The following is a 22,684-nucleotide window of genomic DNA, read 5'->3' as shown; positions in this document are numbered from 1 at the left end:
AGCCTAGAAGGTCACAGGTGATAGCAGCCAAGCAAAGGAGGCTTACAAGTGAAACGGCCACAGACATAGTCTCTCCTGGACAGGCAAAGATAGGGCAGGTTTCTTTTTTAAGCAGAGGTCAGGAAAGTAAGGACCATGGACAGTTCTCAGTGGGCCCTCCTGGAAGGAATTTTTCCTCCTATTGCAGCTATGGAGGGACGCTGTGTCAGGAAAGATCTGACAGGGTGACAATGTGTACTTATGGCTGTATAAATAATGAGCAGATAAGAGAAGTGCATTATCACTTACCCCTGCTGCCACGGATACCTGGATTTCCAAAGACGCCAGGTAGCCCGGGATTACCTACAGTGCCCATCAAGCCTATTTCTCCTCTTAGACCTGTGGGAAGTGAGCAAAACAGAATACTGTATTATTCAGAGATTGTGCATTCCCTATTGCCTGTGTCAGAGTCCAGGCAAAATGAGTATTTATCTATGCATTATCTACAGGCTTAATACCATGCCATCGCCTTAATTTGATCGTACCGGTCATATCTATAAACCTCCTGCAGAATAAAATGGCAAACAAGTGGTACTAATAGTGCGTTACTTTCCCTTCAAGAAATACTCACCTGGTACACCTGGCACTCCTGGCCTGCCAGGTTGTCCCTTGCTGCCAGGAGATCCCTCATCTCCTTGTGGGCCAGGTAATCCAGGCAGCCCAAATGGTCCTGGGAACCCTGGGATGTCCAATCCTGGAAAACCTGGGTCTCCTTTGGCTCCTAGAACTCCACGTTTTCCTATGATAACAGACACATTGAAATGACCATTATGTGAAAATGTTCCCTGCCCCCCCCCCGAATAAGGTTGTGATCTTGAGGTCAAGAACATATTTTGTAAGAAGTAGTTTTACAGACAAGGACAGCTAAGAAGTACAGCAAACTGTATACAGAGGGATCCTCCAGATAACTTGCTAATTTGTCAGTGTAAAGCTTACGCAGAGGTTACACTACATCTAGAGTTTATTGAGCATTTGTTGATTTGTTTGTAGGGAAGTTATATAACAATGAGCATTCATCCCAGCACAGAAGCTATACATTTTCCCGTTAATATTTTGTTCATCCCACACTTTTCAGCGTATTTCCCCATCAGTTTTACAAGCTTAAAAATCAGTTTTTGTTTTAAAGTGGATTTGCTCGACAGACCACTTTAATCTACTTTAATTGTGGCAAATCTAAATATGCAGTGTCACTTGAGTCCCTCCAGCAGAATAATGACAATTGAACTCATCCAGAGTCTACTAGCAAAGCCATTTGAACAACGACAATGACAAAAACCCTTTCGGGTCACTTTAAAAAAGAAGAAAAAGTAAATCTTATTATTTATTTATTTATTTATTTATTTATTCATTCATTCATTCATTCATTCAATGAAATGTATATACTGCTATATGGTAGCAAAATCTCTAAGTGGTTTATCATAGATATTTAAATTATCAATAAAAACAAAAATAATTAAAAACATTTTAAAAGGAATTTAAATTAACAGTGAAATTAACAGAGAAAAAGTATCTATGTGACTGGATATTTTGTATGCCTATATTTTTTTCTGGGTTTTTAATTCAATTTCAGGTACCATCTGCTGGAGACTTATGCAGAAGATATAACCCGAGTTAAAATATTTTAGGTCTTAATCCTAACTCCACTTACCTGGGAATAAACCAATTGAATTAAATGGGGTTTACTATTAGGTAGCCAAGTATAGGATTGTACTTTCATTATTTTGCCCCTCCCCTGTTCAACAAACCAAACCTAAACTCAATAGGATTTTATTTGAAGTATCAACAATGTTATAAATATGAATATATTCTCAAAGAGATATCATGTCCCTTTTGCAGAGAGGACCGTGACTGCCTACAATATACTTGTCTAAGATATCCTATGTGAAGAAAATGAGACAGACAAGTCTGTGGTTTTGATGAGCACTGCTCCTTACCCATAAATCAGTGAAGTGTGCTTCATGACCTTGCTTCAGGTGTTCAGAAGAGCATGTGCTGGCTTAGAGTAGGGGGGGTGACAATATGTACTTCGTTTACTGCATGAGTCCCAATTATTTTGTGTAATACTTACCCGGGGGGCCCATTAATCCACATAGACCTGGTGGGCCTGGTAAGCCAAGAAGACAGTCACCTATTTTTCCTGGAACACCTTTTTCTCCTGGAACTCCAGGGGACCCAGGTTCTCCTAAAAGATAGTATTGATAGCATTAAGGTAACTTAATAGCATGTGACAAAGGGCCCCGTTTTATAATGAGTTCCTTATGCTTCCATTCTTTCCCTCCCTCTTCTTTCCATTTCATTCTTCCCCTCCCTCTTCTCCCCCTCCCCCCGTCACACACACTCCAGAACATACATGCATCCACTTCACACATTTAGTTTACAGGCGTGGAAAGCTGTAGCTGGGGGGGGGGGGCAGCACTCTAATGACCAAGTCCATTTGGCAACAGGCACCTCAGTTTGGAGCAAAAGCAGTTTAACAGGCACCTGGTTCCTTCTCTCCTGCTCTTCCATCAGACTAGAGACCTAAAAGTATTCAACTTAGACTTGATATATCTGGCCTTTTCAATTGCCTAGTATGTCAGTCCCATTTCTTTTAAGTATGGCTTGACTTGGGGTTTAAATCTCTGCACTTCCAGATAAGCCACCACTAAAGCTGTGGTCCCCCCCCCCAATTTCACCATGCCTCTTGTAGCAGCAAGGAAGGGATGAGAGCTGAGTGCACAGAGAGATGGCTTCACTTCTTCAAGGATACCTTCTGTATCCTCAGGTTGCACAAACTGAACATTGCTCAAATGCGATGGAATGGAGAGATATAAGTTTCTTGAATGAAACCTCCAATGAGTGAAATTTCATAATGTTTAGTTAATATGTCAAGGAGGCAAACATTTTGCTCAAAATATACTCTACCTCTTGGCCCATCAGCACCATCACGACCTCGTTGACCTTGGAGCCCTGGAAGTCCAGGGAATCCTCTTTCGCCCTTCTCACCTGGCATGCCATCTACTCCTGGTGAACCCAGTCTGCCTTGTTGTCCAGGTATAACTGGGCCCGGTTCACCCTAAAACATGGAGGAAATAATAGCAATAAATGTCATGTCTCAAACACTGTAAGTAAAACTTAATTTTTATTTCTTAATATTCTTAGCATTTCTTAAAATTCTTAAAATTGTTAATGCTCTTGCTGATTAGTAGAACCCATTAAACTCAGTGGAATTCATTTGCGGACCAACCTTTTCTCCAGGTATTCCAGGTTTTCCAGGTAAGCCTGGTTCCCCTAATTGTCCGGGACAGCCTGGTGGCCCTGTGGGTCCTGGAGACCCTTTATCTCCTACAAAGTGGAGGGGAAACAATGTTCAGTGATATAACACAGGCTTTTGAAGGTTTGCAATAAGTGGGTATGTCATTTTTTTTAGGTTCTGACATTTTTCTTGCTAATTAAGTTAGGAATCTTGCAACTGGTTTTTTTTAATTGTTAATTTATGGTTAGATTTTGTTGTCAGCTGCCTTGAACTTTTTGAAGAAAGGTGGGATGCAAAAGTTTTGAATGAATAAATAAATGCAGCTGTTATAATATGCAAAAACTGAACACGAATTTAATTTTTTTAATGCAATTTTTATTGTCTGAAAGACAACAGAACCAGGGGGGGGAAATCAACCAAGTAACTGGAGAGCATCAAACGAACATGTCTTGTCAGGGCAAGGATTTGTGCTTGTTCAATAGGACTTTCTCACCAATCTTTCCACTGTGCATGCCCACTGCCCTCCCCAAATCTGCACTGGACAGTTTGAGGGATCCCATAACAGGTTTAGGGATGTGTGCAAGGAGGGGAGGGCAATCCCATGGCACAAGCAGAAATCCTTGTGCTGGTGGGATATGCCACTCAGTGCTACAACCCTCTGTTCACTTTTACAACAGAGTAATGGAAGATGCTATTACAGCACCAGAAGTACAGTATGTCAAAACAAATGAAATTTGTATGCATGTTACTTTTAAAGTTAAATTGACAGCTGTCCTCTGTTTTGAAAATGCATGATATAGTTTTACTGAAGTGCTCTAATGAAGATACTATATGTACACCATGGGGAGCCAATATGGAACCCTCCAAATGTTGTTTGACTACAACTCCCATTATTCTTCATCACTGACCTTGTGGGTTGGAACCCAACAGCTTACACAATCAACACATTGGCTACCACTGATGTCCATGGTAATACAGATCTAACTGAGTTTTTTCTCTCTCTCTGAAGTTCTCAAGGACTTCATAGATGATTATTTATTAAATTTCTCATTTGTTTCATTACTTCGTTTTATTCTCTCTCTTTTTTCCTTCAAGAAAAGACAAATATGTTACCTTTAATGCCAGGATAGCCAGGAAATCCATATTCTGAAAAGCCAGGGTCACCTTCTGGTCCTGGGAGGCCTGGATATCCACGTGGCCCTCTGGATCCAACACTACCTATCAAAGAATGCAAAGTACTTCTGGCAGCAGTATCAAATGGCAAGCCACACTCTATCTAGAACAACAACTCATGAGGTTGAAGGGTCTGCCCTATGAACTGGGGCTAAAGAAACTAAAGTACCTGCCTGGGTTTTTCCCCCCTTCATGGATCTGTCTCTCTCCCCACTGATTGGCTGGTGAGTTGAGTTACAAGTTATACAGGAATTGTGCCTAAAGCCCTCTCTCAACAGTGGCCAACAGTGCACTTTTAACTATATCTACTTAGAAGGAAGTCCCACTGAGTTCAATGGGGCTTGCCTTCCCAGCTAAGGATGGGCTAGGATGCAGCCTTAACCATCCATGTAAACACCCTGCATAAGGGAATTAGTCAATCCTGGCCACTCACCTACAAAACTAGAGCATCTTTGCTCCTTGCTATCAAGATTTTGCTTGCTTACCTTGCTTGTTCTTTCAGCCTCTTCTGCAGGTTGCTACTTTGCGTAGTGGCTGCTGCTTGACCATGACAAATTGCAGCCTTTTCCCTTTTTGTGTGTGTAATATTTTAGAAGGGTCAGTTTGACAGAAGTCCAGCTTGAAAAGGTAGTTCTCACCTCTTTCTCCTTGTGGTCCAGGCCTACCATCTGGCCCTCGAAGTCCAGGAGGTCCAGGAATTGCATTTACTTGACCAGGCTCACCTTTAGGACCTTAAAAGTGTATAACAACAAGAACACAAACTAGAATATGCCAGTGGTTATTTAAAGACAGCAGCACAATGAAGTTACACAACTTCGGGGGAGGGGGTAGCAGATTTGTAGCTCCAAAATGGCTGATAAGCGCACTGCAAGGAAACCCAGCAAATTAGCTGAGTTTTTCAGCAATCAGATGACTAACTGAGCTGCATATATATATATATATATATATATATATGCCTTGACACCCACTGCAGCTTTTAAATCTACTATAGACACCACAGTCAAATTATTTAGTAATAACAACAATAATATCTACCAACCTGCTTCTCCAACCAACCCAGGCAAACCAGGATTTCCCTGAGATCCCTTAGAGCCTTCCACTCCTGGTGGTCCATATCCTGGTGGTCCAGGTAGCCCTCTCTCTCCAGGAAGACCTGAGATACCAACTGGTCCTGGTGCACCTCTGTCTCCTTTTGTACCATCAGGTCCCTGATAAGAATTCAGAAAACACTGCTTAACAAACACTCAAAACACCTGCATATATAATGGTAAGTCACAGTCAGAAATGAAGGTTGGTGTCTACAGCAAAGACCCTGGATGAACATAGATTTTTTGCATATGCACTGCTAGAAACATGATGGAGTCTGCACTTGCCACCATGATTCAGCAATGGCACTCAAAGCAGAAATAAGTAACATAACAATTTCATTTTGATCAGCACAAATAAGGCCAGATTCAACTATTGAGTCCCACTACTGGAAGTCTGTGCAAGGACTTCCATGAGCGCAACAGGGCTTTTCCTCCCCCAAATTTGGCTCTGTGGGGTCAGGAGAACGGGGGGGGGGAGGGGGATTGTTTCATCTGGCAAACGGAAAGGCTGGAAGGATGGAAGGACTGCCATAGGACTACACTGAATCCTTCCACACACTTTAAAGTGTACATTCAGCTAAATCCAAAAGGGAAATCGGTGACCACTACAGATTTATGTTGCGTATAGGCTCCAGTCATGCACATTTCCACATGACTTTTTCAGATGTTGTAATAGAATTGGGGCACACAACAAAAATTAATATATGTGCATGTACCTTGACGAATGTCTTCAGATATGTTTACCTTATTTATTTTTCAATGGATTGAAAGCAATGCAAAAATCATGATGATTGCACTAGATGTGAAAGTAGCAGGTACTAACCTGTTCTCCCATAGAGCCTCTTGAGCCTTTCAGTCCAGGTTTCCCAGGTAACCCATCTGCACCATTTTCTCCTGAGTTTCCTCTTGGTCCTGGTTCTCCTCTGTCTCCTTTTGGGCCTTCTGGTTCTGCATACCCTGGCTCACCTTTCAATCCTTTAAGGCCTTGGTTTCCTGGAAGACCTGGAAGTCCCTGGGTCACATGTTGTTAATAAAATATGACAGGAACTGTAATGTTGAATCTATATAAATTCTATGAAAGGTACAGTAAAATCAACACACTAAGGCATTGTGGTGAAATGATTCTGTGTGTGAAGAGGTTTTTCCCATTGTCAGCTACTGCAGGTGAAAGAATCCATATCCTCCAATGAGGCATTTTTATGATGGAAAGGGCTCTATATATAAACCAACTCTAAAAACAATTTAACATGAACCGTACCTGACTGCCGGGAGGCCCCTGAAAGCCAGGGGTTCCTTGGGATCCTTTAGGCCCCAATGCTCCTTCTATACCTGTAATGGTGGAGACAGTGATTTAGAGAGAACTGGAAGGTTGAAGTAATTGTTGCTGGCATCCATCTCTCTCGAGAGACAATGGAGTGTGCCTCCGGAGGTGAAGTCAAACTGATGCATTAGTAGCACTGAATTGACCTCTGCGGGATGCAAGCCTGGGCAGTGTGTATGGAGGTCCTGGGCTGCCCACAAGACAAGACCCCTCTTCTCAGCCTCACAGAGCAATACGCTTGGTGCCAGCTTGGCTGCAGGAGTTGCCAGGAGGTGTACAAAGCACCATCCAACCATCTTAGGGACTCCACTCTGGATTTGTGCAGGGTTTAAAGTGTGCAGGGTTGGGTCCAGTCGCGGACGACTCTGGGGTTGTGGTGCTCCTCTCACTTTACTGGCCGAGGGAGCCGGTGTACAGCTTCTGGGTCATGTGGCCAGCATGACTTCTGGCAAAGCCAGAGCAGCGTACAGAAACACCATTTACCTTCCCGCCAGAGCGGTATCTGTTTATCTACTTGCACTGTGTGCTTTCGAACTGCAGCAGACATTTAGGACCAGAGTTTCCCTTCTCTTATAGATGGGCCCCCTTCCCAGGTTGACAAGCTCCACCTGCTCCTAAGTAACTGGCCATATACTACTACAGAAATAACCAGACTGACATTGAAAGCAAGAGTGCTTCTTCCGATATCAGCCAGCCCAAATCCTGAAATCAGGAGAAGGCTGTCTGTGCTCCTGCTAATGTCTGTAGTTCACTGCATAGGAACTCAGAGTAGGTCTTCTCTGTAGCACAGAAGTGGCTGGCAAGGTGTGGGGGATGCCACAGAGCTGCCCTCCCAACACTAGCACTGCGGCTGCTTACTTGCATGGGGTGGAGACAGGTTAGCTTTCCCTGAGTAGAATATTAAACAATAATATCCTAAGGGAGATGAATCATAGTCTAATGATAAGTAGAATACAAGTTGGAACCTACAACAAAATGTTGTAGTATAGGGTTTCAGCCAGCCACGACCTTTTCCAAGATACTCCATTCCAGAAGCGCCTTTGTTCCTCACTAGTGCATTAAACTTTTATTATACAAAGCCAGTGTGCAGCTGTTTGCTGGTGTCCTGGAGTTGCGTTTTTTACAATCCTGTTGACACCAGCTGTGCCCTTTAGCACTATGGGCACTCTATAGGGCACTCTGACAGCAGGGTGATGGATCATAAGGCACATTATTTATCCTAATAATTTCTAAAGCCTCCCTTCTTAAAGTATATAAGCAAACCACGTTACTAATTTATGTTCTACATCAGAATGGCTGAGGTAAAATGTTCTATAAAGACTCTCCTCCCTGCAAGAGAGGGGAGTGGTTGTGGCCGGGAGCCGGACTCCGCCTCAAGCAGGGTGTACAGCAGCCTAAATTGCTGCGGCGCCAGCCTCCAGCCCTCACTTTTCATTGTCCCTTCGCGAGTCATCAGCTAGGAGTCATCACAGTCATCACAGGGAAGAGCCATGAGGTTTGGAGTTGGGGGGGGTGTCTCTGTGTGTGGAGGCTGCCTGGTTCCTGGCTTGCCTTTTAACTTTAGGAGGCTTGCGTGCGCTCATTGCTTTACTGCTTTTAAAAACCCAGGCATCCAGGTTTGCCTTGCTGTGTCCTCTTTTCCGTGTAAAAACCTACATTTAACCTTCTATTTCCCCCCACTCCTAGTGCTTGATTTGTTTGTGCGGTCTGAGTGTGAATTACCTTTCTTAAGCTGCAGCTTGTTCCCTTGCCCAGCACGTGCCCCCAGAGAGGTCTGAGTGTGAGTGTGGCTCCGTCTTTCTTTCCCCCTCGTCTCCTCGCTTTCCTTCCCCTGCCTCTGCCTTGGTGGCTGTGCGTTTTATTTTAATTTTGGCCAGGGTGCTTGTACGTTTCCCCCTCTATTGCCCTTGCCTGTCCAATTGCATGGCTGGTCTGGGTGACTGAGTGGGTTTGCCTTACATTTTAATTTGTTGGCCAGGGTGCTGGTGCGTTTCCCCCTCTATTGTCCTTGAGAGCCTGGATAGCTCAGTTGGTTAGAGCATGGTGCTGATAATGCCAAGGTTGCAAGTTCGATCCCTGTATGGGACAGCTGAATATTTCTGCATTGCTGGGGTTGGACTAGATGATCCTCAGGGTTCCTTTTCCTGTTCCTCTCTAATTTTAAGTCGTGTGTGTGTGTGTGTGCTTGCAGCGTGTGTTTGTGCCTGCCGTTTATTGATTTATTACTCTTCTAGCGTGGGTTTAATTTACCCTGCCATCCCTTCCATTGGTACCACTTAAATCGGGAGCCCCCTGTAAAATTTTAAAGGCTGCCGGGGCTTGGAATAGACTGTGCGCTTAAACCTCACCCCTCTTGGTTTCTCTAAGCCACCCCCCCTTCGCTTGATGTTTGGGGGAAGAAATAAGGCAGGGCTTGGGGTGGACAATTCAGGGTTTCTGATCAGGAAACCATTCCTCAGCACTGCACGTTTATACGTTTAGAACCTTTGAAGGTGTGCCTTTGCCTGGTTCTTGTCATTGGCTTCACTTGCCAGTACAGGCTCCCTAAAGAAAACCGCTTTTAAACAACAACAAAAAAGGTTTCGGCTTATAGTACCTTACTGAAAAGTCCAGGTTAACCCACGGTTTATATTTCCACTTCATTTTGGCTCACTGTAAAGGACAGCTATTTTCCTTTTCTTCAAAAAACTTTTCCTTGCCCGGCATGTTCATTTTACTCCCCCCCTCCCTCCCAACTCCCGCCCACGCTTTCCTTCTCCTCCCCCCACCCCTCCTCCCTCCCTCCACCCCCACCCTTTCAGGAGATACATCGGTCTTTGGAGTTCCCTTTGCTTCTTGCCTGAGTCATCACAGTTACCAGACAGGTTTTTCCTCGAACCACAAACTGGAATATACTGCCAGTTGGAGATTTTTCACCCTCTTCTACCCCTTTCCCTGAGCTCTTGGTATATTTTAGCAATTCTCAAGCACTGTCAGATTCTTTTACCTTTAACTCCTTGTTCACCCTGTGCTCCAGGAACACCAGGAAGGCCAGGTGGCCCCGTCAAAAAGGTGCACTGGTCACATGGGCCTGCTTCTTCACCTGCAGTAAAATTATTCCTCTGTTAAAGGTGACATTGGTAAATTATTGCTATGTCAAAAGCACACGTGCCCTACAGCACTGTATGTATTTATCAGCAAGGATTATCATTTATTAAGTTTCTCTACTGCCCTTCATTCAAAGATCACAGGGCCCTTCATTCGAAGATCACAGATACATTTTATACAATGTATAACATCACAAAGATAGGATGAGAAAGAGTGTAATCATGTCTGTGCATCTAATTCCCCTGAGCTTTCCATATTTAGCAATATGGTTAACCCTAGGAGCAGATAGTGAGGCAAATTTCCCCAGTAAAGAATATTTGTCCTTAAAAACGATGAATATAGTCTAGCTTAGGGGATCCGTAGTTTATCCTCACAGCAACCCAACAGTGTCTCAAGGTCACTCAGTTAGAATCAAGGCTGACTGGGGAACTGAATCCATGTCTCCCCAGTCTAAGTCCAACACTGACTGTCACACATGCTCATATAAATATTGGCATTTGGTATAGGGTAAAATCCTCATTATTGTTTGGAAGGAGAGAGAGGAAGCCAATCTACTCTGGGACAGTTTGGTTGCCTTTATGAGCTCAGAATGAAAAGCAGAATCAGGTCTAATTGCCCTTAGCATGATGAAAAGGAACTGAGTATATTCTATGCCTAAGTAGTCTTGACAGAGTCTAATAATCATTATGGTTAAGATTTCTGTTCACCACCATGCCGTCCCCAAACTATTAAGATTGGAAATGTATTTGCAACTGACCTTTTGCTCCACTATCTCCTGAAAGGCCTGGAGGTCCAATGCATCCTGGGGTTCCTGGGGGTCCCAGTGGGCCTCTTTCAAAAGTTATTATACCTGTTTATGGGTGAGAACAACACAAAATATTCATGCATTGCTCACAAATATCATGATAGCCTCTGTTATAGGCCATTTAGGGTTTTCTAAGGACCTCAGATTTAAGGTCCTTAAATTTAACTTATACTATGGTGTTGACAGCATGGAAGAAACACAGGCTATGTGCATTCAAGTCATAGCAAAGAACAAAACACGGGAAAATGTTGACATTTGCTAGTTATTCTTACCACTTTGGGAAGTCACTGGGGAATGTCTAATAATTGTGGCATTTATTGGTCAACCTACAAAATACCTTTGGTTAACTAATGAGCATATTTATTTAGTTTGTTAATCGAGGCAGGCCACAATAATATAGAAATAATATTTCGGAAACCAGTATCAAACCATGGTTTAAGATCCTGCCTTGAGCTGGGAACCATAGTTTCTCAGTTAAGGTGAATCAAGAAACTATGACTAATTAGATACTTTCACACTGCATATTAAGTTGAGATATGGTTATCTGAACTTAGCCAGTCTCTCACTCCAAAGCTATTGGAATAGGAATCAATGAATTTATATACTAGATTTAATCCAGTTTCTATCATTTGCAAATCCATCATACTTTCTCTACTTTAATATTTCTGCTTTCCTTTGCAGGGATGGTTGCAACAGTAGTGGCTGCTTTTAGCCATAAGAAGTTCAGTTGGATAGTCCATTAATTCCAGAGTTGCACAAATATGCCATGAAAACATTCTGGCTACATACAAATAATGATCATCTTGCTCTACCTGGTGGTCCTGAAAGACCAGGTGATCCTGCTGGGCCAGGTCTTCCTTGCAATCCAGGAAGTCCTGGGGGTCCAATGGCATTCATGCCAGGTTGTCCTCTATCTCCTTTACTTCCTTTGAGGCCTGGAGGGCCTGTTAGACCTCTTGGACCAGGTCTCGAAACACCTAATGCAAGAGTTAAAAGTATTACTTCCATTTCTATGTTTTCTGTACCAGTGCTTGTAGCCATTTCAGAGGATTTAATTTCATGTTGTTAAATATCCCAGAATTCCTTCATATATCTGAAACAAACAATATTTATTGGTCTTACCTGGCCTTCCAGTGGCACCTGGGGGACCCCGTGGTCCTGCAAGAACAGTATATTCATCACATATCTATATTATGCCGGCCGGCCAAATATGTACTGGCTACCCATCTACTATTGAACCAGGTTCAAGGTCCTTATAAACATTTACATTATATCCCCAGATCAATCACTGAAATCATCACTGGAGCATTGCTGGCACCCTCCTGAATTGGTGAAGCGCATTTGACATCAACATAAACATGAGATTTTAGTGTCATTGGCCCAGTCCTGTGGAATGCTCTTCCAACAGAGATTCAGCATGGGCCTTTAGATGTTTGCTGAAAACATGTCTTTGCTGCCAGGTTTGTAATGGTGCGTGCCAATCTGAACTTTTGTCTATGATTTCTGTAGTGTCTATCATGGCATGAGAAAAGTTGGCATAATTTCATACAAAACGACACACACACACACACCCCTTCTCCTGGTCTTAGTTCTTATCTCAAATGTGTCCTGGAAGGCATTGGAAAGTTCCTGAAGTTTTAATAACTAATGTAAAGATTGGCAGATTAATCTAGTGTTACCAACAAACTTTAATTATCACCCCCTGTAAGGGTTCCACATATACAATAGAATCATCATATAAAGATAAACTTAGGACTCATGAAACAAACACGCTGGAAGGACAAGCCTTTTCTGTGGTGGTTCCTCATTTGTGGAATGTTCTCCCCAGGGAGGCTCACCTGGCACCTTCATTACATATCTTTAGGCGACAGGCAGAAAAGCTTCTCTTCAACCAGGCATTTGGCTGATTAACATTTCACGGCTTTTTGAATATGTTTGTGGGGGTTATTAGTTTGTTTTTGTTCTATTATTTATGTTGTATTCTCACTTTCAAATTTTCTGTTGTGAACCACCCAGGGATCTTCAGATGAAAGGTGATATACAAATCTAATAAATATATGATGATGATGATGATGATGATGATGATGATGATCATAATAATAATAATAATAATAATAATAATAATGGGTGGGAGTTTCTTAAAGTTGCACTTTAGGTAGGTACAAATGCAGACAATTCCCACAAGAAAGAAAAGTGGGAGGCATCTTAAGGAACCAATGTAGCTTAGATGACCTAATATTTAAGAAGGACATGTATAAGAAATGGGGAAAATTGGGGGGGGGGAGGGAGGGAAGGAAGAGTCTACATGAATAGCCAACAATTGCAGGAGAAAGTCAGGTGGGCCAAAGCTCAGAATGAGCTCAGGCTTGCAAGAGAGGTTAAAACAGCAGCAGCAGCAGCAGCAGCAGCAGCAGCAGCAGCAGCAACAACTTCTTCAGCTGTGTATAGAGCAAGAGGAAGAATAAGCAAGTGGTAGATCCTCTGTGTGGAGAACATGGAGAAATGTTATTGTGTGAGGCAGATCTGCTCAACACCTACTTTGCCTATATCTTCACCCAAAAGGAGGGAGCCAGGTCCTCTTCGAACAAAATATTGAGAGAGCCAAAGTCACCACAGCCCTGTAGATTTAGCGTGTCAGATCAGGAATAAATTCCTGACAGTAAGAGCCATTCAACAGTAGAACAGGCTCTCTTGGAAGGTGGTGGACTCTCCTTCCCTGAAAGTTTTTAAGGAGATGTTGGATGGCCATCTGCCATGAATGCTTTATTTTTATTTCCCCCCCCCCAAAAATTATTAGTTTTCCACAAATTTTTAAACACACAAACAAACAAACAAACAAACAAACATAAAGCCTAGCCTTATTAAAACTAATCTTATTAACATTGTTAAGCAACTTCCTCATATCCGCTTGGTTGAATTTCAGTGTATATCATTTTAATGGTTTTCCAAAACCTATATTCTCATAAAATTAACTTAGTCACTTAACATCTTTCTTTCTTTCCCAATCTAGAGTTCAACATATTAATTTATCATGTTACATATTTAAATCCTAAGCCTATCTGGTATTTACAAGCTTTTCCAATTAATTTAACTTAACATATTTAACTAAATAATCTTTAAATTTCGTCCATTCTTCCTGGTAATCCTCCTCCTTCTGATCACAGACTCTTCCAGTCAGGTCGGCTAGCTCTGAAAAATCCATCATCTTCATCTGCCAATCTTCCACTGTTGGTATTTCCTGTGTTTTCCAATTCTTAGCTAATAAAATTCGAGCAGCAATTGTGGCATACAAAAATAATTTAACATCTTTCTCGGGCAATTCTAAACCTGTTATTCTAAGAGGAAAGACCTCTGGTTTCTTAATAAACGTATATTTCAACATTTTTTTCAATTCATTATAAATCTTCTCCCAGAAGTCATTCACCTTGGGGCAGGTCCACCACATATGATAGAAGGTACCTTCTTTTTCTTTACATTTCCAACATAGATTATCACAGGTATGATAAATCTTTGCTAATTTAACAGGGGTCAGATACCATCTATACATCATTGCCATGGATGCTTTAGTTGAGATATCTGCATTGCAAGGGATGGGACTAGATGACCCTCAGGATCCCTCAGAACCCTACAATTCTATGAGTCTATGTCTTTTCAAAACGAAACATCATTGAGTTCAATGGGGTTTACTCACAGATATGCAGGCTTAGCCTAATAATGTATACTGAGACCAACAGGCATTTTATAGCCTCAACTCCACTCTCCTTGAGGTCAAGTAGGCCTCATATTCAGTCCCAAGGTATTTTAATCTCATAGGGCTAGACTGTTAACACTGAAGAGACAGTGAAATCCCAATGGCCTCTTTCTCATCCTCACTTGCTACCCAGAAGCCAATGGTGTGATGTAGTTTTCACATGTCAATATGCTTCATCTGAGCACTGGTAGTTCAGTAAGCTCCTGGTATGTTATTTAAACCTTTGGTGCTCTCTTACCGGGTGCTCCAAACTGGCCTTTGAGTCCTGGGAGTCCTGGATAGCCCTGGTTTCCTTTTTCACCTGGCAATTCATCATAATACTCTGTCTTAAATAAAAAGAGGGAACAGACAGACAAAAAAGGAGAGAGAAAAAGTAATAATGAAGAGAAAGGCATGGCTGCATGTAATATGAATGTGGCGCATTTGTGTGATGACTTGGTTTTGCTAAAATCGTAAGCCGAATTCCATTTTTTTAAAACCAGGGCTCCTTTGGTGATGTGATTTCTATGTGAAGCTAAACACAGGCCACTATTAAAAACAATTTAGCTACACATATCCTGAAGCAGGCATCTGACACTGATCAGCATGTTAAAACCAGGCTTTGTCTATTAATTTTATGATATTAAAGTGAAATACAAAGACAAATGGAATTTGCACTTACTGGACCCCGAATTCCTTTGCTGCCGATTTCACCTTTCTGTCCCTATATGAGAAAACAGAAAAAAATATAAGAAACATGATAATTTCTCAAATCCAATGGAATTCTGAAACCTATTGACTACATTGGATATAGATTAGTGGCCACTTGGTCTACATGTTAAAACCAGTTAGCAAGTTATCTAGAAAGTTCATTTTTTTAAAAGATTAAAATGTCTAAAAATTTCTGGCTTGATTATTCTTTTGCCTAGGTTAGAGCTGAGCATCCTGTGACCCTCCAGATGTTGCTGGATTAAAACTCCCATTAGCCCCAGTCAGCATGGCCAATGGTTAGGTTTGATAGGAGTTGTAGTTCAGAAATATCTGGAGGGCCAAAGTTTATCTGTCCTTATTCTAGGTATGTAACCATTGACTAGGGGTCAACAATGTCTTCCATGATGCAGGTCTGGTCAGATATTCAGGGTTTTTTTTTAGTATCCCCATCCTGCTTCTGTGAACTAAACCCTGCAAAGACTTACCTACTGTCCACTTGAGACTGGTCCATTAGAGCAAATGGGGCATTGCCCCACCAATCTCAGTTTGCCCCCAATGAGCTCCCACCTGCCTGCCTTCTTACAACCAGTCTAAGGAGTGGCACTGGCTATTACCTCCCTCCTTCTTTAGCTCATCATTGCCATGGTAGAACTCAGCAGGAAAGAGGGTTGGCTCTGCCTGTCACTGGCTCTGGCTCCGCCTACTGTTGACCTCTCTTCCTTCTGCCCTACCATCAGCTACCACTATCAGTAGTCAAACCCTGTAAGGACATTCTTACAACCCTTTGTCCTATCAGAGCACTTGCGATTTATGAACTTCAAAAACACTAGAATGAGGAATCCATTTGTAAGCCAAGAACAGAATGTACCAGCAGAGTTATGACTCATTCATAGTCTGCTGGTTTTTTACTTATTTTTTTTAAGTGGCCTTGAGCTTCAGAGAGATGGGATAGAAATACCCTAAAATAAAATATAAAAAACTGTTGCTTTAGAAATTTGGTGTTCATTAAAAATTGCATTTCATTTTTGCTGAATTGGTAATATACTTTTATTTCCAAATTTTTGGAATTGATAAGGGAAGCAAAACGCAACAGACAAAAATGAAAACAAGAGCTTTTACCTTGGGACCAACTTTCCCAGGTCTTCCTGGCAAACCCTGTTCTCCTTTTTCTCCCTGCAGGAAATTAAATTGTACATAAAGGCTGGATCTAGACACGTCAACGAAGCGATTCGGTTAAACGCATTGTAAACTCATACAGGGAAACCCGGTAGGGAAAGACGGGGCTCCACAGCGCCATCAGGTGTCACAGTCTTATATCACATACACAACACATATCAAACACTTTTTTTTTAAACCAATCTAGCTGCGTCCAAAGACACAGTTCATTCCAGCACCAATATACATTTAGAGCTACCTTTGTGCCCAAAGCTGAATGAAGATTCAGGTTCTGGTCTGTGTCCCTCTTCCATGAACTGACCACTCAAAATCACTGCATCAATATAGGACTGTGGTGGGAAACCTGTGGCTCTCAAGTTGTTTTTGAACTCCAACTCCCAGTGTTGGGGATGATGGGAGTTGTAGTCCAACAATACCTGGAGGGCCCCTGTTTTCCTACCCTGTTATAGGCGGTTTCTGGGGACACATTAAAGTTTGTGCAGGAGTAGCTCTTCAGCCATTCTGCCCCTTACTCTGCTCTTCTCCAGAAGCTATCCAATTCCTGCATTGATCCACCTTAATGATGCTGGAGAGTAAGACATAGACTACCATTTATTTTGCCAATAGACAATAGCCTACATCCTGTCCAGCCCAGACCATGACCACTAATGTACATTGACACAAAACATTTTAAAAAATTATTTGTTACCAGCAAGCCAGGTGGACCAGGAGTTCCATCCTTTCCAGGTCTACCCTAATTAAACAAACATACAAACAAACAAACAAACAAACAAACAAACAAACCACTTTTTAATACTTTGCTGTTATGAAACAAAATATGCTAATAATATTATTATTTTCCTACATACAATATATGATTCTAATAAAATGTGGTTTAATAAAGCTGGATATATGGAACTAAAGATCCAATGGACTCAGGTTGTATTTGTATTAATCATTTCCTCAACCACAGTATGGCTTTGATAACCATAAAATGTATTTTCAGACTATAACTGTACTGTTAACCTTTCTAGACGACAAAAGAAATATCTGTAACACTAGGTAGTTTTTTAAAAAATAAAAATATCTATCAATTGCAAAAGGGGGGGGGGTAGTTTACAAACCTGAGGTCCTGCCTCTCCGGGATCTCCTTTTGCACTTCGAAAATCACCAGGTGAGCCCTAAAACACAGATCTACCAATCAACACACATCCTTTAGATTTATGTTGCTACACTGAATGCACAACTCATTTTGTTTTATATTTTTAGCAGGCCAGTGCAGAGCTTGTCTGAGGCCTGGTGAGGGAATCCCTGGTCAACTGTTTGGCCCAGGGTGTTCTTGGCATGATAGTGTCAGTCTGGCAGGCCACTGGCGCCGCTACCCCCCAGGGCTTCTTAGCCCTCTGAGGCCCAGGGCAAGTGTACCCAGCTGCCCTCCCTTTCTGATTTTTAACATTTATAATAATATATATATTTAAAAGTAGCTATTTCCGAATTAAGGCCACCGCTATGAAGTGTACCTCAGAATATTTAAGGCGATGCCATCATTTCACAGCATTCTACATCCAACATGTATTTTATTCCATGACCCTCAGGTTGAGGTCATGTAAGCAAACGTATTTCTATACTGATTAAATATGTTGAACAAACTGTACATATATATATGGTCATGTCAGCAGCTTTCAAATATATGCTATTTTAAAAAAATGTTTTACTATCTAGCTTCTGAAGTAAAAAGGTAAAGGTACCCCTGCCCGTACAGGCCAGTCGTGTCCGACTCTAGGGTTGTGCGCCCATCTCACTTAAGAGGCCGGGGGCCAGCGCTGTCCGGAGACACTTCCGGGTCACGTGGCCAGCGTGACGAAGCTGCTCTGGCGAGCCAGCGCAGCACACGGAACGCCGTTTACCTTCCCGCTGGTAAGCGGTCCCTATTTATCTATTTGCACCCGGGGGTGCTTTCAAACTGCTAGGTTGGCAGGCGCTGGGACCGAGCAGCGGGAGCGCACCCCGCCGCGGGGATTCGAACCGCCGACCTTTTGATCGGCAAGCCCTAGGCGCTGAGGTTTTACCCACAGCGCCACCCGCGTCCTAGCTTCTGAAGGATGAAATGCTAATTCAATACCACTTACTGAATCTCCAGGGGGTCCAGGGGGTCCTGGAGAACCCGTATCTCCTTTATTTCCTTTTAATTCCTGTCACAAAAATAATAATAATAGAATTAATTTATTTATTTATTTATTTATTTGGTGAACCCAAAAACAAAGATGGTACTTACAAAAGTGATATATTTTAACTGAGTCATAGGAACAAGCAAAGATACAAACTGAATGTTTGCTAATGGAATTTAGGGATCCGACATAAAAGAGGTAGAAGTGTTGCACACTTGGGTAGAAAAAATCTATATATGTACACTTTCTTTAAAATAACTCTATATAAACTTTATTTGGTTTATCTTTTCATAAAATTTATATATTATTAATATATACTTTATACCCCACCTTTTCCCCTGATGGGACTCATACAGTGAAAAAGATGAACAGCTATACAGAATGCTTATTATATTAATGGTCATTATTATATTAATGGTCATTAATGGTCATTATACTGCTACCGTCATATTTTCTGCTCCAGTTAGGGTAACAATAACTGTTCCAGTTTTTCCTGGAGGGCCCATTAGTCCATTGTCACCCTGTGGTAAAAAAGAAAAATCAAAAGAGCTATTTCATATATGTTTATGGCAGCTAGGATGGCACATGCCAAATACCAGGGATTATAAAATGTACTCACAATAGAAGACTGAAGGGGAGGTTTAAAAATATGCTCTAATGGCAAAATTAGCATACAGTATATATGACGTCAGGAAGGCATAACAGATCTATTGAAAATGGGTGTTTATTTTCTACAGGAAAAGCACACTTTTCAGGCATGTATTTAATGTTTTGCAGACAATGGCTGAATCTGTTTGCTAAAGCATTATTTGTGCAACATTGCAATTATATAATAAAAGCAGCAAAACAAACAAACAAACAAACAAACAAACCCCAATGCATTTAGCATTAATGGATATTTGTTACAAATAAAATCCACTGAAGCAGACCTGATCTAATTAAAAAATTCAGCTCAAATATTCTACATTATCGAAGTCATGTACTAGTCATAACAATATGCTAGCTTAACATGGCACGTTGACCATGAAAATAATTTGGCAAAAGGATACGAGACTGAAATTCTTGGGTTTGAGATACAGCCCTTCTAGCCAAGAATCTTATCTCCAACTCTGTCCTGTCCTGAGCATATAACATACCAGAAGTTCTGAGATTCTTCTATTCATACCCTTTCTTTCTTACAGGGTGCTTGGCCGTTTGATTTTGTCATTCAAAACAACCCTGTTATTTCATTTTTTGGTCTAATTCTACATTTTACATTATAATATAAAGCACATTAGGAAGGCTGACGCTTTCAAGCAAAGGGCTGCTCACTGACTGTGTTAACTGACAACTGTTTAATTTCTCAAAAATTGCCTCTTCATTATACTCCGAAGTAGCCAGCTATTTTAGTGATTGCTCTACAATATCACCACAGCCTTTTGTGTTATGTCTAAGTTGGATCAAATATTACTGCCGTTCAAATATTCATATTCAAGGTGAAATTCAACAACTTCAGCAGGGCATACCAATTACTTTTCTTTAGGGCAGGGGGTAGAACTTGCTTTTAAAGACAAGTTTGTCACAAAAATCCCCTTGCCACTACTTCATGTAGCAGTTTGACAACCCTGACAAATGCAGCAGTGTTCATGGCATGGTATTATTCATACAGAGAATTCAGTCCAAGGAATGCCGTAAAAAAAAAAAAAAAACCCTGGTCCAATACTTTGGCCCAGCAATCGTTTGTGTTTCCCAGATAGCGTGTCCTCCCTCAAAGAGGGCACGTGTTGCAGTGAGACCTGGAGACTGACCTCCTGGTTGCGGGTGGGTATATTGGATAGTCACAACACCCAATTGGTAGGTGCCTCATTGCTGGGTTGAATCTGGCCAATGGGGTGCAGTCTAAACGGATCGAGGGACCTATATACGCCTATGCATGTGACCCAGAGCTGCTTCTTTCGGCTCATGCATCGGAACACCCGCCCACCTCTCCCTATATTTAGGGCATCTTGCGATTGGCCTTGCTATGCCGTCGTGTGTCGTCTGTTGTTGGGACAGGGATATGGCAGGAATTTTCCCCACTTGGCTGATTGGCTGTTGCCATTTGGGTTTCGCCTGCCACATAGCAAACCGTCACAACTTGTAAGGTTGCGGATAGGCACTGATTCAGGTGATAGGGATGGGAGAATGGTCTTGCCATCCCTATGTGAAGGGTATTCCGTTAAAGGAATCCAGGGACTCAACTTGGTTTGGTCAACCCCCAAGAGGGGGTTGTGCCCGTGCCTGAGTCCAGGGGAGCATCTCGGGAGTGGATATAGTCTGTTCCTGGGCTTTCCACCTACCTCAGGTGTTCACCCTTGGCCGACCTATGATAGAGCTCTGGGTCAGCGCTACCTGCAAGGGTGCAGGGAGCTAGTCGAACCAGAGCCTATGCAACCACTCACTTTTTCTGTAATTAATAATTGTGGCCTAAATTCTGCCCAAAACCAAAACTAAAATTTGAGTCAAATGTGTGTTTATTTAGGGGGGGAGGTCCCTGGGTCTGAACACACAAACTACACTTGCCAGCTGAATCAATGGTAGGTACAGCAGACTGGGACAGCTGCCACTTATCTGTAAGAGTAACATAGACCCTACTGTGAGAACAGAGCACCTATAGCAGGCCTGAAGTGAAGTGAAATAGCCAATCTGGTTTTTGAGAATTCATTTGGCAACTGTAAGAACACAAGGAAGATAGCTGCACTCTTAATAAGATCAAGACTTAAAGTGCCCTAGAGAAAGCAGCATTTATTGCATGATACTGATATGCCCTCAGCTGGTAGAAAAACAAAAATAATTAGTTATTTTGAGGGGAGCAGGGAGATGTATGTATATTTATGTGCTTTTTTTTACCTTTAATCCTTTGGCACCAATGACTTTAACACCCATAAGACCCTGCAAACAAAACCAAAATGTCTTTAGCAAATGTTTTGAAAGCCCCAATTAATTATGGAAACAGAAAATGGTAGTAGGGGCAATTCAGCAGTGTTGATATTGCAATTCTGAAAATACCTTTGGCCCTGGAAGTCCTGGTCTTCCTAGTGCTCCCTAAAAGTACAGATAAACACATTACACATTTTGCCTGAAATGCTTTATGGAAGAAACATCATCCACCTTGCCTTTAAAAAGAAAAACAGGGACAAAATAAGTAAAGAGGTGCTTAAATGATAATACTTACTTGTAACGTACTATAAATATGAACAAATTCAGAAAACGTCATTTACATTTTCAAAATTGCACCAAAGCAGATTTCTGCAGAGTCTTGGATAATCAAGCACAATAAAAATATCAAAGGATATGTATTCAAGGCTAGTTCCCGGGGCCACCTAGTAATGCCAGAATGTTTTGCATGCCACTGAGCTAATGTGCACAATTTTCTGCTCTCCAACATCAGAACGTTGCAACTTATGTCTTATGTGCCCTTTGAATAATAGCAATTTTTAATCAACATGGAAATTCAGATTTTCTACTTACCGGAAAGCCTGGAGGGCCCTCTGGCCCTATCAGCCCTGGTAATCCTCGAGGTCCTGGATCACCCTTTACATCAACAAGAAATAAAAATAATGCTTCCATTATTGGATTTGTTTGTTTGCTTTTAGGCTTCTTTCACTCCCTTAGGCTGCAGCCCAAGCCCTGCCCAAGGAGCTTCAGATTTTCAGCCTTGCAGGTCACACTGACCAAAGTGGAAGAAACAGGACAAACAGCCCACTCCTACTCATAAGTCCTATTGAGTTATTCCCATTCTGCCTCTGAATAAACATGCATAGGATTCCACTGTTAAATATTTTGACTGTCACCTCTATGGTCTGAGACATTCCTGTCCATAAAAGCCTGTCTAATTTTAGCCACTAATGGAGGAAACTGGGCAGTTTTCAAACTTCCATATTTAATCACTTAATTTAACACATATGTTAACAGGAATGGGTAGACAAGCATACGAATGCCCCCCTCCCCACAAAAAAAAAAAAAAGATCCAGGGAATTCTTCTCTAGGGACTTTATAAAAGGAGGGAAAAAATAAACTTCACAATTGGTCCTGGGGCAGAGTCTTGCTTCATAACTTGTATTATTATACTGCCCTATCTCAAACTACAGATTCATGTATTTGCAATCCCACTAAACTGAATATATTTATGCACATCTGAAAGACTTTTCACA

At 41.8% G+C, this 22,684-nt stretch overlaps 1 protein-coding gene across 1 annotated transcript in view; it reads right to left on the bottom strand.

Moving 5' to 3' along the window:
* The window catches only part of COL4A3 (collagen type IV alpha 3 chain), an 82,043-nt gene that overhangs the window by 19,726 nt on the left and 39,633 nt on the right, over positions 1 to 22,684 (bottom strand). Inside the window, exons 10-33 of the mRNA XM_053390077.1 lie at positions 22,002 to 22,064; positions 21,540 to 21,575; positions 21,381 to 21,422; positions 18,956 to 19,033; positions 18,474 to 18,536; positions 17,469 to 17,525; positions 17,054 to 17,098; positions 16,309 to 16,362; positions 15,161 to 15,202; positions 14,738 to 14,825; positions 11,871 to 11,906; positions 11,561 to 11,725; positions 10,701 to 10,793; positions 9,843 to 9,938; positions 6,794 to 6,864; positions 6,359 to 6,547; positions 5,487 to 5,655; positions 5,086 to 5,178; positions 4,388 to 4,492; positions 3,266 to 3,363; positions 2,944 to 3,094; positions 2,108 to 2,221; positions 611 to 778; positions 289 to 378 (exon numbers count right to left, since the gene is read on the bottom strand). Of these exons, the coding sequence (XP_053246052.1) occupies positions 289 to 378; positions 611 to 778; positions 2,108 to 2,221; positions 2,944 to 3,094; positions 3,266 to 3,363; positions 4,388 to 4,492; positions 5,086 to 5,178; positions 5,487 to 5,655; positions 6,359 to 6,547; positions 6,794 to 6,864; positions 9,843 to 9,938; positions 10,701 to 10,793; positions 11,561 to 11,725; positions 11,871 to 11,906; positions 14,738 to 14,825; positions 15,161 to 15,202; positions 16,309 to 16,362; positions 17,054 to 17,098; positions 17,469 to 17,525; positions 18,474 to 18,536; positions 18,956 to 19,033; positions 21,381 to 21,422; positions 21,540 to 21,575; positions 22,002 to 22,064 (2,206 nt within the window). The remainder of the gene's footprint in view (positions 1 to 288; positions 379 to 610; positions 779 to 2,107; positions 2,222 to 2,943; positions 3,095 to 3,265; positions 3,364 to 4,387; positions 4,493 to 5,085; positions 5,179 to 5,486; positions 5,656 to 6,358; positions 6,548 to 6,793; positions 6,865 to 9,842; positions 9,939 to 10,700; positions 10,794 to 11,560; positions 11,726 to 11,870; positions 11,907 to 14,737; positions 14,826 to 15,160; positions 15,203 to 16,308; positions 16,363 to 17,053; positions 17,099 to 17,468; positions 17,526 to 18,473; positions 18,537 to 18,955; positions 19,034 to 21,380; positions 21,423 to 21,539; positions 21,576 to 22,001; positions 22,065 to 22,684) is intronic.

Source organism: Podarcis raffonei, chromosome 5 (assembly GCF_027172205.1).
Source record: "Podarcis raffonei isolate rPodRaf1 chromosome 5, rPodRaf1.pri, whole genome shotgun sequence".
NCBI classification, from domain to species: domain Eukaryota; kingdom Metazoa; phylum Chordata; class Lepidosauria; order Squamata; family Lacertidae; genus Podarcis; species Podarcis raffonei.
Note: the sequence above shows the minus strand (reverse complement) of the source record. Positions and strands in the feature narration are given on the sequence as shown.